This window comes from Microtus oregoni, unplaced genomic scaffold (assembly GCF_018167655.1).
Source record: "Microtus oregoni isolate MIOR12 unplaced genomic scaffold, Mior012 000019F_ref0000042, whole genome shotgun sequence".
NCBI lineage: Eukaryota > Metazoa > Chordata > Mammalia > Rodentia > Cricetidae > Microtus > Microtus oregoni.
This window is the reverse complement of record NW_024543078.1, coordinates 19334345-19351091: the sequence shown is the minus strand read 5'-3', so window position 1 is coordinate 19351091 and position 16747 is coordinate 19334345. Positions and strand designations below refer to the sequence as shown.

General features: G+C 37.1%; 1 protein-coding gene across 1 annotated transcript in view; it reads left to right on the top strand.

Annotated features, from left to right (window-relative positions):
- Positions 1–16747, top strand: part of Usp34 (ubiquitin specific peptidase 34) — a 186090-nt gene that overhangs the window by 163477 nt on the left and 5866 nt on the right. Inside the window, exons 69-75 of the mRNA XM_041668910.1 lie at positions 2682–2839; positions 5216–5294; positions 6796–6922; positions 7925–8032; positions 8967–9071; positions 9188–9312; positions 10282–10405. Of these exons, the coding sequence (XP_041524844.1) occupies positions 2682–2839; positions 5216–5294; positions 6796–6922; positions 7925–8032; positions 8967–9071; positions 9188–9312; positions 10282–10405 (826 nt within the window). The remainder of the gene's footprint in view (positions 1–2681; positions 2840–5215; positions 5295–6795; positions 6923–7924; positions 8033–8966; positions 9072–9187; positions 9313–10281; positions 10406–16747) is intronic.

Sequence of the window (16747 nt, the reverse complement as noted above, 5' to 3'; positions counted from 1 at the left end):
TATCTGTTGCCTGAGCTTGGTTAGCAGTATATTTTTCCCTATTTAAGAAATGATATAATGCAGAATAGTCAAATCATTCACCTATATTGTCTTTCAGTGCTGGAAATTGAACCCAGGCTTCTGTTCATGCTAGGCACATGCTTAGAACCTGAGCTATACTACCTTCCAACCTTTCTTTAAAATTTCATCTTATGTGTATGGGTGTTTTGTTTGTGTACCACATTCAAGCCTGGTGCCCACTGGGGCCAGAATCCCTTGTACTGTAGTTGTAGGAGGTTGCAAGCTGCCATGTAGGTGCTGGGAATCACCCACTCTGAGCCATCTATCCAACCCCATACTAACATCCTTAAAACCTTAACATTGTTTTCTTAAATGCTCTCATATAATGCAATGTAATTAATAAAACAAGTGATTATAATTTCTTATGCTGACGCTAAATTTTTGTTTACAATGGCATGTATCCTTTTAAATTTGTGATTTTCATTTGGCAATTCTGGGGAACAGGCCCAGGGCCTTGGCCATGCTAAGCAAATATTGCCAGCTCAAATTTATGCTTGTATATGCATCTTTAATGTGTGCCTACTGCAAAGGTCAATATAGCTTTAGGGAATATTACTTTATATTTAGGCATTCAGGGACTAGAGACACAGCTCCACAGTCAAGAGTGGCTTTCCAGATTTCAACACCAGGCCGCTTGAAACTGCCTGCAACTTCAGCTCCAGGGGAATATGACACCTCTGGCCTTCATGGGAACCTACATGCACATGCATGCGAAAAATGCATATACATAATTAAAAATAATAAAATTAATTAGGTATTCATTATCAAGATCTGCATACTTTGCTAAGGTGTGAGTTGCTCAGATTTTTTTAGTAGTAGTTTGGTATAGAGATGTTTCTCCATATCTCGGGTGATTCATTAGCTCACAAGTACATACAATTCCAACCTTATCTCCTTTTCTATTTGTAAGTTTCATATTATGTTTTCCCTGTTATGTTTCACTTTTGTTCTGTCCTGTTGTTCCTTTATTAGGTTAAACTCTTCTTTGTCGATGGTGTAGTGAGTTTAGAATCTCTTACCCAGAAAAGGTAGCATAATTTCCAAATGTAAGAAAGAAAATATGTTCATTCAGTACCAGAAAGTTTCAAGCTAAGGCTGGAAAATGAAGAAAATGCATGAGCATGTCTCTCAGAGGCTGAAGAGATCTTGTAGTATTTATTTTCAGTCACTTTGTTTTCCATCATGGTCCCATAAATAACCTTTAACTTAGTTACTGTGATACCCAGAGTTTCATAAGGCAGTGGTAAGAATTGGCTGAGTTAAAATGCCCATCTCCTTGAGTTGGTTTCTGTTCCAGATGTCAGTTAGATATAATCATCTTTTTTTTTTTTTTTTTTTTTTTTTTTTTTAGAGAACTTGGCTCTTAGAAATTTTTATGATAATTGTTTTCCCATATGAAGTTGAGTAATTTTCTTTCAAGGTCTGTGAAGAATTGTGTTGGGATTTTGATGAGGATTGCATTGGACCAAGATGCCTTGCTCAGCCTTGATGCAGGGGGCAGGGGTTTTCAGTGGTTTGGTCCTGCCTCAGCTTAATGTGCCTGGCTTCGTTGACTACCCATAGGAGCCCTTACCCTTTAGGAGAAGTGGATGTGGGATGGGTTGGGGGGCAGTAAGAGGAGGGTGGGAGAAGGAACTATGGTTGGTATGTAAAATGAATTTTAAAAATTCTTTAAAAAATTAATAAATATTGCATTGTAAAATTTTGTCAAGAAAAGTATCAAGCTACACAGTTTAGTTCATTAATAAATATGTTAGAAGCTCAACTGTTACTTCACATTTATATAAATTCATAAAATCATAGTTAAGAATTTCACTTTATTTCCGTATTACATTACTAACCATCAGTCTAGAATGATTGTTTTAAATGTTGATAGAAAGGCATGTCTCAGAAACAATATTAATTCAAACTTGATTTAGGTGTTCAAACTCTTTAAAACAAAGCAAGTGAGATAGATGCCTTTGAGGGTAAAGCCATTTGCCACCAAGCCTGATGAATGACTTCAGGGTGATCCCTGGGATCCACTTTGTGCAAGGAAAGGATTAACTTCTGAAAGGTGTCCTCTGACTTCTATTCATATTTGTTCCCCTCCCCCAAGATAAATAACACGTTTAAAAAAATCTTTCTAACAAATTGATGGTTTCTTATATATTAAAGGAATGGAACAGAGAAAGGATAAGTATAGACTTTTGCTACGTGACCTTTGAATTTAAAATGCTAGTGTTTTAAACAGCATTAAGACATATCTTTGTGAATGTTAACTTTAAGGATCATACAGGTGTGTCCATGTGCAGCTACATAACTCCATGGTAGTCATAAATACTGCCTAGCACTAAGGAATGAACATGGCTAAAACATGAGGTTTTTATTTGAGTAATTTGATTGCATAACTCACGGATCTATCTGAGCCTCATAATAGCAAAGGTTAGACTTAACAGATTGTAGTATATTATGTATTCAAATTTTAAGTAGATTTCATTACTGACTTTACTAGTTCCTTTAGTTGTGTGATCAGTCTATGATTTTAGTAGCTGGCTAATGAATATTGATTCAGAAATGAGGAACAGGTATTCTGAATATTGAAAGACTGAGAGATCATTTTGCATATTTGTCTCTTTTAGGCTGTGGAAGAACTGTTTAACTTAATGCAGCTATTTATAGCTCAGAGGCCAGACATGCGGGAAGAGGAAATAGAAGACATTAAGCAGTTTAAGAAAACAACTATAAGCTGTTATTTACGTTGCTTAGATGGTCGCTCTTGTTGGACTACTTTAATAAGGTAAAAAAGATAATTTGTAATTTTTTTTGGTTGGTTCTTGATTGGTTTCCCAAATAAGAACATGGTACCTTTTGACATGAAAAGAGAAATAATTTTTAGTATTTATAATTAAAAGCTGTTCTTTTAAAATAATAAGAATTATTATTTTATAAATACAGAGTCTGATGTAGCCTAAATTGGCCTTTTACTTGCTTGCACTTTGTAGCTAAGAATGACCATGAACTTCTGATCATCAGACCTCTACCTCACAAATTCTGGGATTACCGATATATATCCCACTATTCCATGTTAATGTAGTTTTGGGATCAAACCCAGGGCCCCTCATGAATGTTAGCAAGCCCTCTACCAGCTGAACTACATAGACCATAGAAACCCTATTCCTCCCAATTTAGAAATTCTTCGAGGTTATTGGTAAAACATTTCTGTACTTAGGAACAATGTTTTTTTTTTCCTTTGGTTCATAGTATATTTTCCTATCTTTTATTAGAATCAGATCTGACAATTTAAAGGGACCTTAATGTTTGAAGGTCATGTTTATGATCATACATCAGACTACTTGGGTGGTTCCAGTCTAGAGACCCCTGGAAACAGCTTTTACATCTCAAGATGAGTCTGACTGTTAATCTCTTCCATTTTTCTTGAATCCATTTGGCTTTCTTATCTTTAGGAATTAGCAAAAATAATAGAACCATCTATATAATAAATTGTTCTGAGCCATAGAACTGAATGATTTAAAAAAAAAGAACTGCAAATTACATTTTATTTGATTTAAAAAAAAGAACTGCAGATTACATTTTATTTCCTTTACCTCTATATAGAAATAAAATTCTGCTCAATGTATCACAATGCTGAGAAGGAATGGAGAAATATGGGGGACTGGTTGAGGGTCCTTCAGTAGGCGCATAATTTTGTCTGTGTTTTCATGAAGTCTACACTATAACATTAAACTAATGAACCCAAGAGAAAATTCTTTTAGGTTATTTCCTTCAGAAAGCTTTTGTATTTGAATCTTTAGTAGTCTACAAAATGAAATAAATGTTCAGTAGTCTACAATTTTTTCCCCCCCGAAACCTGTTAAAAGGAAATGTTGGGCATTCAGTTTGAATACATTGTTTCCTAAAGGTTAATTATTTATTTTTTTAAGTGTTAGAGTTTTGCTGCTTGTTGAGTAAAGAAAGGAAGCTTGCAATGGAAGTAAAGGGTTTTTAGTTGTATCTTTAATAGCACTTTGCCAGTTCTGAGCACAGCATTAACTCAGATAAACCTATCCTTAGGATTTTCAAGTTTGTCCCCTTCATGGTACCCTTTCTTCCCCAAGCTGATGAATGCTTTTGGAATGTAGAATAGTTTACTATTATAAGAACTTAAGAGATGGAAAGATAAACTCATTGTTTCACTTTGTTTTTATGTGCATTAGTGTTTTGCCATTGGGTTTCAGGTTCCCTGGAACTGGAGTTAGAGAAAGTTATAAGTTGCCATGTGGGTGCTCTCAAAGAGCAGTCAGTATTCTTTAACCACTGAGCCATCGCACCAGCCCAAACTCATTTAAAAACAAAACAAAACAGCATCGTTATACTGAAATTTAAAAGTGCTCTTATCATACCGTCCTCTTACCATTGTGGATGAGGAATTGATTAGACATTGGTAGACATGCTTTTCTTTGAATTACAATGCAAAATATTTTATTTCCCTTTTCAAGTTGAATGTCCCTTCCCTTAGTATGTCCAGAGTACTTAGAAATAGAAATGTTTCTGATTTCAGAGGATTTTTTTTTAACTTTGGATAATTTGCGTCAAAGTTACCAGCTGAACATCCATAATCCAAAAATCTAAGATGTCCCACAATTGAGTAACAACTGATGGATTAATAATCTTGAGATTTCAGAGTGTTCTAGATTTCAGATACCGGCTGTTCATTCCATTGTGCACTACTCAGAAAGAGTGTACATGCTTGAAATTTCACTTAGTGAAGTCAAGGCAGGAGGATTGCACAAACTGGAAGCTAGTCCGAGCTATATAACAAAATCTCTTAAAAATTAAAAAACAAGGGGCTGTGGAGAGGTGGCTCAGTGGTTAAGAACATTGGCTGTCCTTCCAGGGGACCTGGGTTCAATTCCCAGCACCCACATGGCAGTGCACAACTCTGTAACTCTAGTTCTAGGGAATCCAGAATCCTCACGCAGGCATACATGCAGGCAAAACACCAGTGCACATAAAATAAAAATAAATTATTCTTTAAAAAATTAAAAAAACAGCAACAGATGTAGCCAGTTTTTATATATGATAGGAAAACCAGAAGCTTAAGCCAATTTTACTCCTGTTTTTCATCACCAGATTGTTCTGTTCTTTTCTAATTGGACTGTTTCTATTTCTCTAGTGCCTTCAGAATACTATTAGAGTCTGATGAAGACAGACTTCTTGTGGTATTTAATCGAGGGTTAATCCTGATGACTGAGGTAAGTATATAACATTGCCTTTTATTGTGACTGTATCTCATTTGAATACTCTTTCCATGACTTCTTACTGCATATATATAAAGAATGCCTGCTGAACCGTTTCCCGGGTGGCAGGACTTTATTTACATAGATTACACCTCATTTTGTATTTAGGTTTATTTGAAATAGACTAGTTTTATTTATTTCACTTAGTACATAAAAATGAAAATCATGTGATTTGTAATCAAGGTTACACATTATTTCCCAAAAGCTTTCTTATTTGGCAGAACCAAAACAGAAGGCCGAGAGATTTGCCCAGGACTGAAATTTGCATGACATTTTTCATGGTTCTTAGTTCCCAAGTGGGAGATGGTTTAAAGCCACCAGAGTCCATCATACTTTTTGGTCTATGCTGTAGATAACATTATACACCTAGAAAGTACTGCACAGGGGCTGGAGAGATGGCTCAGAATTAAGAGCATTGACTGCTCTTCCAAAGGTCCTGAGTTCAATTCCCAGCAACCACATGATGGCTCACAACCATCTGTAATGAGGTCTGGTGCCCTCTTCTGGCCTGCAGGCATACACACAGACAGAGTATTGTATACTAAATAAATAAATAAATATTTTTTAAAGGAAAGTATTGCACAAATTATGATGTAGTGTTGATGTTTTAATTGATAGTATTATAGAGCAGGAACAGAATACGAAACTATACTTTGAAGCATTTGGACTAGGCAAGAAATGAGTGGGAAAATATTCAAATAAATGACTTCTGAGCTCAAAGGCAAGAAAGTTTTGACTCTGTTTTAGGCCTGACATGTCTACTCTGTGCTAAGTATTGCACCAGGCAAAGGATTATAGCAAGAGAGATGTAGTTCCTGTCCTGTCAGTTTACAGGTTAAATATATTTGATACAGCCTTCATATTCAGCTACAGAACCTAGGCTCTGAATTTTGAACTGTGAATCAGTATGAACTGTAATAAACTGACTTGGAGCCCGGTGCACGCCTTTAATCCCAGCACTAGGGAGGCAAAGGCAGAGGCAGGAGGATCTCTGTGAGTTTGAGGCTAGCCTGGCCCACAAAGTGAATTCCAGAACACCCAGATCTGTTACACAGAGAAACCACGTCCCCAAAAGCCTAAATAAAAAGATAAATAGGTAGGTGTTAGATTGATTGATTGATAGATAGATAGATAGATAGATAGATAGATAGATAGGTGTTGGATAGATAGGTATTAGATAGATAGATAGATAGATAGATCAAAAGATAGATCAAACACACACACACACACACGACATAAGAATCAATGAACATGCACACGTGCTTGCACCTACACATACACAGTAGCTAAATGGAGCAATTTGATTTAGAAAACAAGTAATACCTGCTGTGTACACACCTGTACACACATAGTCCAAGTCTGGAAATACCTTTAGAAGATAAGCATTTCCGTTTTGTGTCTAAAGTAGAAATGAATTTAAGGGATTCTGAATTTTTATTTCCTAAATCACTTGTAGTCTTTCAACACACTGCACATGATGTATCATGAAGCTACAGCTTGCCATGTGACTGGAGACTTAGTAGAACTTCTGTCAATATTTCTTTCCGTTTTGAAGTCTACACGCCCATATCTTCAGAGAAAAGGTTTGGTTGGTTTACTTTTTATTTTTGTTATTATTTTGATGCCAAAACAATTTTTTTGGTTTTTGTTTGTCTTACTAGTTTCTGTATGGATGGTTCCTGAGCTAGCTAATATTGGGCAATGTTTATCATGCCCTCATAATGTAAAGGTGGGATATTCTTATATATGCTTATATACTTATTTATGCTAGTAAACAATAGGTAAGTGTCCTATAAGAGTCATGATTTGGTCAGGTGGTGGTGGTGCATGCCTTTAATCCCAGCACTTTGGACAGGCTTCAAAGCTACTGAGAAACCCTGTCTCCAAATAAATAAACAAACAAACAAACAAACAAATAAAAGATTCAAAATTTACGAGATGTTGAAAGCTTCCACACAGTAATAAGCTGATTTTTTTTAAACCTATATAGCTCCGATTTGGTCATTTTTATTTGTGGGTTTTTATTTTATTTTATTTTATTTTATTTGAGACAGGGTTTCTCTGTGTAACAGCCCTGGCTGTCCTGGAACTCGCTTTGTAGACCAGGCAGGCTGGCATCGAACTCAGAGATTTGCTTACCTCTGTCTCCTGAGTGTTGGGAGTAAAGGTATATGCCACCAACACCTAACTTAAAACAGGTCATTTTTAATCTTAATAGAAATAAGTGTAAAAAATAACTTTTATGATTCTAGAAAGTGCACCATATTAAGATGTAACATGTTTAGCACATACTTGTAATCCTCACCCTCAGGAGGGTGACCCAGGAGGACTGAAAGTTCTAGGCGAGCCTGGGCTATACTTAGCAAGACCCAGTTTCCCCTCCTATTTCCTGGGGGCAAAAAAGAGCCGTTTAATGTTGCAATCTCATGATCTCATGAAATTAACCACTTAGCTTTCACCAAGCATGTTTTTATGTAATTAATTTGAAACTTAAGGTGTTTCAAATAGAGGTTACAAATAGAACAAAAATTGTGGGGAACTGTGCTCATTCAAAAGTCCATTTATATATACTTTTATATTTGCAGATGTGAAGCAGGCATTAATCCAGTGGCAGGAGAGAATTGAATTTGCCCATAAACTTCTAACCCTTCTTAATTCCTATAGCCCTCCAGAACTAAGAAATGCTTGCATAGGTAAGTTGCTTGAAAAATAAAAGTTGTAGGCAAATATTTCTGGTGTTTGTTTGTTAGGTTTTTTTCTTTTGTTTTGTTTCTGTGAGTTGTGAGGTTACATTTATAGTGTTTGGAAGACAGTGACTCGTCTGTATAATTCATACAGAGTAGCAGGTCCTAAGAAAAGTTGTTTCTGAACATGCTAGTGTTAAATGTGTTTGTGGGCAGACTATCTGGCTCTCTATTGTAGGTTTCATACAACTCTAAATAAACTGTGATCCTGTATGAACAAGGTAGAATCATGTTAATATTTACAAAGTGCTATTCATAGTGTAAAAGATAGTGCTAGTTTCTTCACAGTGAGTTTTGGCCTTAAAAACATTTCTCAGTAACTTTTTATAGACTCTTGAGTATAACACCTTTGTGACTGATTGCTTACAGAATGTATAGCTGTCTTCATTTAAATATAGAGTGAAGTTTTTTACTACCTTAGAAACCACTTGAAGTAGTGAGCCTTGTAGACTGTTAACTGTAGTTTCTCAAAATAGCATAAACAATAGTTTTCGAGCATGAGATTTACTTTTGTGTGGTTAGTAAGTGAGAATCACTCTAGCCAATATCGTAAACTTCAACAGCAGAAAGCAGATTATCAGCTGTTGTGATGGACTTTATAAAGGGTATTGCTATATGACTAGACTGTATCTACAAGTAAGCAAGGCAAATAGGGAGATTAGTGACAGTGTTTTAAATTCATGTTCTAAGTACATTAACCCTCTGCTGTGGTTATCACAGCTCTTGATCCAGAGTTGTGCATTAGGCAGTTTTTCCCTTATGTTAGAAGCTCAACAGTTTGTAGTACTCAGGACACTACAACTTCATCAGGATTTGAGAGATCAAAAGTAGTGGGTAACTAACCCGCAGTGTTTTGATAATGTTAAATTGTTTTCATTTTCAGATGTCCTCAAGGAACTTGTTCTTTTGAGTCCCCATGATTTTCTTCATACTCTGGTTCCCTTCCTGCAACACAACCATTGTACTTACCATCACAGTAATATCCCAAGTACGTATTTATCTAACATAATACTTGAATATGGTTGGCATGTAATCATTCTGCACACTGAAGCTTGGAGATTTATTTTTTCCATTTATTCTTATTGTACACTTTTAATGTCTTAGTGTCTCTTGGACCTTATTTCCCTTGTCGAGAAAATATCAAGCTAATAGGAGGGAAAAGCAATATTCGGCCTCCGCGCCCTGAACTCAATATGTGCCTCTTGCCCACAATGGTGGAAACCAGTAAGGTATGTTGGGATGCCAGGAAAACCGTATTTCTATAGTACAAGGTAATCTGAGATTTCCCCCTGGCGGTCTGTTAGATTTATGTGAACGATTCATTAATCCTATTATTAGATTCATTTGGATTTTTTCCTTTAAGTGCTCTGAAATGTTGATATTTTCAACACTAAGCACAAGTTAAGATTTTTTTCTTCTTTTTAAAAAAAATAGCTTAATAGTAAACCTTAGTTTGTTACTAGGCTAAATTATAGCTGTGTCCTGCATCTAAATATACAAAAATCAAATTAGGTACTTGGAATGTTTTCAATTTGGCAATATAATCAAGACCTCTTCTACTGTCCCTTTAATCATATTCTCCTTAACTTACCCTAATGTAACTGTTTGATAGATTTATCATCTGGTTCCTGTTCTCTAATGCTTATTCTAAAATAGTGTCAATCCTAAATTACAGAGACAAGCTATATTAACATAAGATATCTTAGTTTTAACTTTTTTTAAAAAAACATTTTTCCCCTTCAGCTTTCTTCACCCACACCTTTATCCACACTCTCTCTTGCCTACTATTTTTTGGATCTGAAGTATATTTGAACAATTCTTCATGATAAAATATTAAAAATAATTAACATTGTAGTTACCCTTATAGAAATATTCTCAAATCTTTCAAAAATCAAATATAACTCATTCTTCTTGATATGTTTATAGAGCTAAAGTGTCACATGCTAAAATCTCAGTACTTTTACTCTATTTAAAGTATATAGAAATGATGGGTAATTATAATTGATAGCATTTGCACACTGACAATAAACCTAAGACAACTATGATCTTAATAACACTAGAAATTTGGAATTTAAAACTAGATTCTTATAGAAGTTAAAGATTTAATTAGATTTTTACTTAATCTTATTACATTTGCACAAAATATGCTCTTTATTATACAATTTAAGTGCAACCATTTTATCATCTTTAACCTTCAGGGCAAAGATGACGTTTATGATCGTATGCTGCTAGACTACTTCTTTTCTTATCATCAGTTCATCCATCTATTATGCCGAGTTGCAATCAACTGTGAAAAATTTACTGAAACATTAGTTAAGCTGAGTAAGTATAAAAGATGAGCAGTAAATTCCACTGAATTATTTTAAGCCCCTAGCCATTCAGGAAGGGGAAAAATATATGACAGTCCCTTTATATTTTTCTTTTTTAAAGTGAATGTTTAAAAATATTAATTAGTGTCCTTGGGAATATTTTAATTTTTATTAAGAAAACACCAACTTACTGGTTTCCATTGGATAGTTCTGCCCAGAGTTTCAACTGGCCTATTATGGAGCAGGAGCAGGGCTGACCATCACTCTGTACCCAGAAGCCCGGGTCCACCATCTTCACAGCAGAATTCAAACAAAACTGTTGCTTAGGGAGAAAAGTTTAGAGACACACTTCCCTGGCCCTTGAGGGTGAGTTGAAATCTTTAGTGCCAGCTGTGCTTTGGAGCTGGTGGTGCCAGAAAAGCTGAGTGGGCTTGGCAGCGTGAAGCAGAGGTGCATATACGAGTGACTAGGCGGTAAGTGTCATAAAATGAGAAGATACATTTGAAAGGAGCATCATGAGCAACAGAAAACAAATCCTTCAGTGAGTTATATAGGGGAGAAAAAAATTTGACAGATGTCTAATACCTCTCTCCAAGGTCAGGACCTAGAAGTTCTGAAGCTCTATATGTCCTGCCTTCTAATTTTATCAAGGATGGGCCAGGATCCTCTCCGGTCTCTATAGTTTCATTTCAGAATGTGGGGAATAATACTTATGAAACTACCACTTAGATCAAGATAGGGTATTACCATACCCCAAAGTCCTTTTTGTGTTACATCTCAGCAACAACTCCCTTTTCTATGGAAAAGATATTGGTCCATTCTAGGTAGGGCAAAAGATAGGATCCAACCATAGATTTCATTACCCAGGAAGAAGGAAGTGGTTACAGCTGTCAGGGATAACTCCTCTTCAAAAAAAAATCATCTTATTGGTAAGTCATCAGAGCATCTTCAGATTTGAAAGGCTGTTCTGTTCCTTCATTAGCTGATCATACCTACGTGTCTATGGGTGAGGCCAAGATGTGGGGAGGTAAGGATATCTGCAGATTCTGTTTCAGAATTGTGCGTCTGGGCTCTGACACTTGGTAAAAGTCTCAGTCTAGCAATAACAACTGTCAGGTGTAAAAGAATACTCAGGAGTTCTGATAGTGTAGCCTTTGTGCTCAGATGCTAACTTTTGGAGAACTTCCAGGTAATCATGTTTATATAATTTATAACAAACTATGTGAAGAGCTGTTCTTGATAGTTGGACAGTTTTGACCAAGTAATGAATGTTCTACCATTTTTGAGTTTCTCTTTCGTCAACACAAATATATACTTTCATGGAAATTGAGAATGGAGAAGGGTAGCTGGATATGGTAGCTCATGCCTGAATCCCCACACCTGTAATCTCAGCAGTCAGGAGGCTGTGGCAGGAAGATGGCCAGACATTTAAGGTCTACGTGGGCTACAGAGTTAAGCTGTCTACAAAAACAAGCATAAGTAACAGGGAGGGAGAAAGAACACACTTATCATCATACACCAAATCAGCGCTACCATAGCATGGAGCACTATTCTACCTTAACGTCGTTTTTGTGTAAGTGTGATGAATGTTTTCGGGAGATGCACACATTCCCAACTGTGCTGTCATTCAGAGCATGGTGGTTAGCCATGCTGGAAGGGTTAGAAATGCAAACTGTGACCAAAGGAACTGTTTTATGTAATTCCAGCCAAACTAAGTTTAAATAGCCAAATGGTGACTGTTACAACAAAGCTAGCTACAACCCAAACCACAAAGCAAGAAATTGAAAGTTTATTGGTCCATTCCTAACTAATGCAGAAAATTGATTATCCTCTTAATGTACAGAGACTTAAAAGCAATGATGTCTGGGAAATTATGCCTCAGCGTTTGACATTAATTACTCTTATAGCCAAGACAACTATTTGCAAGGAAAGGGACCTAGGAAAGGGCTCTAGAAGACAAACCACATTGGTGGTGACAGCAGTGGTGAGGAGAGTTGGTAATTTTTGATATATATGACTCTTTGAGGAAAAGTTTAAGCTGAGACTTTGAAGTTAGATACTCTGAAGATCAGAGTATTAACATATTACTACCATATGTGAGATCTTTCTCAAAACCTATGTTGGATTGCAAGTGATTGCCAGTTTTGAAGAAAACACTTGGATCCCTGTACACTACCACAATTTCATTCATCTCTTTGTCTTTTTACTTTCATTTTGTAAATATATTTTCTTTCCTTTTACAAAAGTAAACTAGAATGATTCAAACAATGGCAAAAAAGACCAAACAAAAGCACATATTTAGTAGCTATTAAAGATAATATCCAAGCTGGGCAGTGGTGGCGCACACCTTTAATCCCAACTCAGGAGGCAGAGGCGGGCAGATGTAAGTTTGAGGCCAGCCTGGTCTACAAGAGCTAGTTCCAGGACAGGTTCCAAAGCTACAGCAAAACCCTGTGGGGGGTGGGGGGGTGACCAAACAAAGAAAGATAATATACAATTAATAGAGTATTGGTGGTATTAACAGCATGGTGGTCCATACTCTTGGGAGCTCAGGCAAAGAGACCGAGAACTCAAGATAACTACATAGCAAGTTTGGTGACAGCCTGGGCTGCTTGAGACCTTGGCCTCATTCGAGGGATGACAGGAAGTGAGGTGAATAGAGAAGGACCCCTAGCAGCCTCCTCAAAAGCACGTGCACTTGCACCACACATATATGCAAATGTGTGTGTGTGTGTGTGTGAGAGAGAGAGAGAGAGAGAGAGAGAGAGAGACCATATTTTGCAAGACATAAAAACCAGGAACAGTAAACTTAAGAAATTTTGAGCTGGGCAGTAGTGGCACACACCTTTAATCGCAGTACTTGGGAGGCAGAAGCAGGTGAATCTCTGTTAGTTTGAGGCCAGCCTGGTCTACAGAACCAGTTCTAGGAGAGCCAGAGCTACACAGTAAAACCCTGATTGAAAAACAAAAACAAACAAAAAAAAAGTTTTTTTGGTTACATAATGTTGAAATTGTTAATAGTAGTTGTGAAAACATTGTAAATTAAAATATGAACTAGCAGCCTAGCATGGTGGCATATGTTTTTAATCCCAGCAGATATCTATGAGTTCAAGGATAGCCAGAGCTATATGGTGAAGCAATGTCTCCAAAACACAAACAAAAATCACAAAGTAGCTAATGGGAAAATGCTGTCAGATAAACACAAACACAAAATCAGTAAAATGGAAACTAAGCAAAATCAGGACATGAATAGTTATGTCATACACACACACAAAAGTGTGTGCCAACCATGTGAGAAGTTGCCTGCTTTCATTAATGAAAAAGCAGCTGGCAGGGGTGGTGCACTCCTTTTAATCCCAGCACTCAGGAGGCAGAGGCAGGTAGATCTCTTGTGAGTTTGAGGCCAACCTGGTCTACAGAGCGAGTTCCAGGACAGGCTCCAAAGTGACAGAAATCCTGTCATGAAAACTAAAAATCAAAAACAAATTATTTTTAAGATAGGGTCTCACTGTATGCTTTAGTTACCAACAAACTCACAGTGTAGACTAGGCTGGCATCTCAGAGAGCTCCATCTGCTGCTGTTGTAGTACTGCTGGAATTAGAGGAGTGTGCCATAACATGTATCCAAAACTGTGTGAAGGTCACTTTAAGATTTACTTATTGTACTGTATGTGTATGATCGTTTACCTACATATTTCTTGCACCAGTGTGTTTCTGATGCCTCGGGGAGCCAGTAGACAGAACCCTGGAACTAGAGTTACAGGTGCTTTTAAGTCAGCATGTTCATAGTGGGATGTTGCTCTGAACTGCCAAGCCATCTCTCCAGCCCCTAAAACTAATTTCTTTAATTGACTAAATTAAACATTCAAATTCATAATATCCATATACAAATCCATGATATAGAAAGCACACTGATTTCTGCTTCTCTTTAGGGTATAGTGTTACTGACTGAAAATGGCTGTTTTCCCTCAAGGCTTCCAAAGCTGAATGTATTTCAGACCACCTGATATCTAATGCAGATCCACAGCTGGCTTTACCAGTCCACAAGAATCAAATCCATATGTTACACATAGTAATCACATGTAAAACAAACCTCAATTTCAAACTGCTTGCCAGTTTGTTCATCTGCCTGAAGAATTGACATGGGTGTCTGAATATTCCAGAGTTGGGCCATCACATTTTCTGTAACCTACAAAGAAGGCTACAGTAGGTTAGCTAGTAGGTATGCAGTTAGAAGAATAATTTGATTAGATATTGGTATTTATAGCCTACGGCATCTTGATTATTTCATAGTAGAGCATTATTCATGGGCGTTTATCCACTAGCTGTTGCCATAACTTCCCTAAGATAATGATGGGTGGGAATAACACTACTATAGAAAACCACGAAACTGTGACTGGTTTATATATACATAAGAATATATGAACTGGACAGTGGTGGCACACGCCTTTAATCCCAGCACTTGGGCACTTGGGAGGCAGAGGCAGGCAGATTTCTGTGAGTTCGAGGCCTGCCTGGTCCACAAGAGCTAGTTCCAGGACAGGCTCCAAAGCTACAGAAAAACCCTTTCTTGAAAAACCAAAATAAGTTTATGAAATATTTTATTTTCATAGCAATCTTGGAAGTACTAAATATTCTGAAACAACATTTCCCTACAGAAGCAGCTTGAAAGGTGTTTCTTTTACTGACAAACCATATAAAAGCTTCTACAGTCTCAGGTTCTCTGACAAAAGATAGATGTTTTTGAATGAGGAATGGGACAAAGTATGAACCTTGCTTAAAGATGCCTGAGGTCACAGGATAAAAAAATTTAAGTGTTTACAGAATCCGTTGCATTTTAGATGTGCCATTCTATTTACTGAGGGAAAGCCTAGAAGTGCACCTGAGACTGTCAAAAGTGGCTCAGCAGTTAAGAGTGCTGCAGAAGACTGGATCTGTTCCCAAAACCCACTCCAGTTGGCAGCTCACAACCATCTGTGACTCCTGCTCCAAGAGATCTGATGTCTACTTCTGTAATGTGGGCAGGTGCACACATACACACACAAACAATAATATAAAAGATAAAGAAGTATATCTGAGAGTTGGGCGACTGCTTCTCCGTGTGCTTTATACCCAGTGTATGACATAGGTATTGAGGAGGAGTATGTACAGTTAAGAGAATATTGGCCTCTCACTCATCCCCTGTGCTTTGTGAAATTGCAAGAAAAATCAGAAACCCCGGTGCTTCAGAATAACCTTCTGTCCAAAAGGAAACAACTTGAGAGGGAATTCGAAGGACTGGAAGGTGACTCAGTTCCCCCTGGTTGGCATAGCGTTGTCTAGAGCTTACTATATGAGCTGGCTTAGGAAACATTCTTGGATTGGTAATTATCTATGTTCATTGCTGTATTACATAGTATTTTCAAACTAATTCCCTCGGTGCTGCACTGCCTTAATAAAGCTAATATGCTGCTAGTGTTGGTGAATCTAAAAGTAACAAGGCTCGAAGTAGTTCAGTGGGAGAGCATCCCACATAGCATGCTAAAGTCTCTGGGCTTGAGCCCCTGTACAGTGTGGCAGGGGAAGTATTATGTTAATTAAGCAACGGTACAGGTAAATGTGGAGGTCATAAAATGATACCAGAGGGTTTGAGTAAATGTAAATTAATGAAAAGAATATTAGTGTTAGAATTAGATAAATGTGGGATAGATGTAACTAACAGGCTTTGAGATAAATTAGGAGACTATTACAAACTCTGTTCAAGGAAAAGAAACAAGCTGAGCATGGTGGCGTACACCTGCAACCCTACCACTTAGGAATCGGAGGCAAGGTCATCAGGAAGTCGAGGGCAACTTTGGTTGCATGAGAACATCTTAGAGCAAAAATTGTCGCCCTGCTTCTCCACCAAAACAATAACAACAACAAAAGAAAAAAGAATTAAAGTAATACTTTTCAAAGCTGAGATATTTTAATGTGTTTATCTGACATACCTAATATAGTAGGTGTCAATAAATGTTCCTTTCCCTCTTGTTTTTAAACATGGTTTAATATCAAGACATCACCAGGGTTGCTTTGTTTTAGGGATTAATGTTGGCTTTTTGTAGCTGTTAAAAGGAAGGAGGATTATCTTACTTTGAGGAACAATTGAAGAAAGAAAAAGTTAAGAAAAACTTTAGTGATGATACAGACTTTTATATCCGAGCAGCAGTCTGGAAACTGACTACTGGCAGACTGAAGAGCTGGATATAGTAAGAGGCTCTGCATCTGTAGGTCACGTGGTCTTGGGCTTGAAAATGTGGAAACTTTGAGGTTTAGGAGTTCAACACCTGTAATCCCACAGTTCTGAGGCAGAGACAAGAGAATTGTGGGTTTCAAG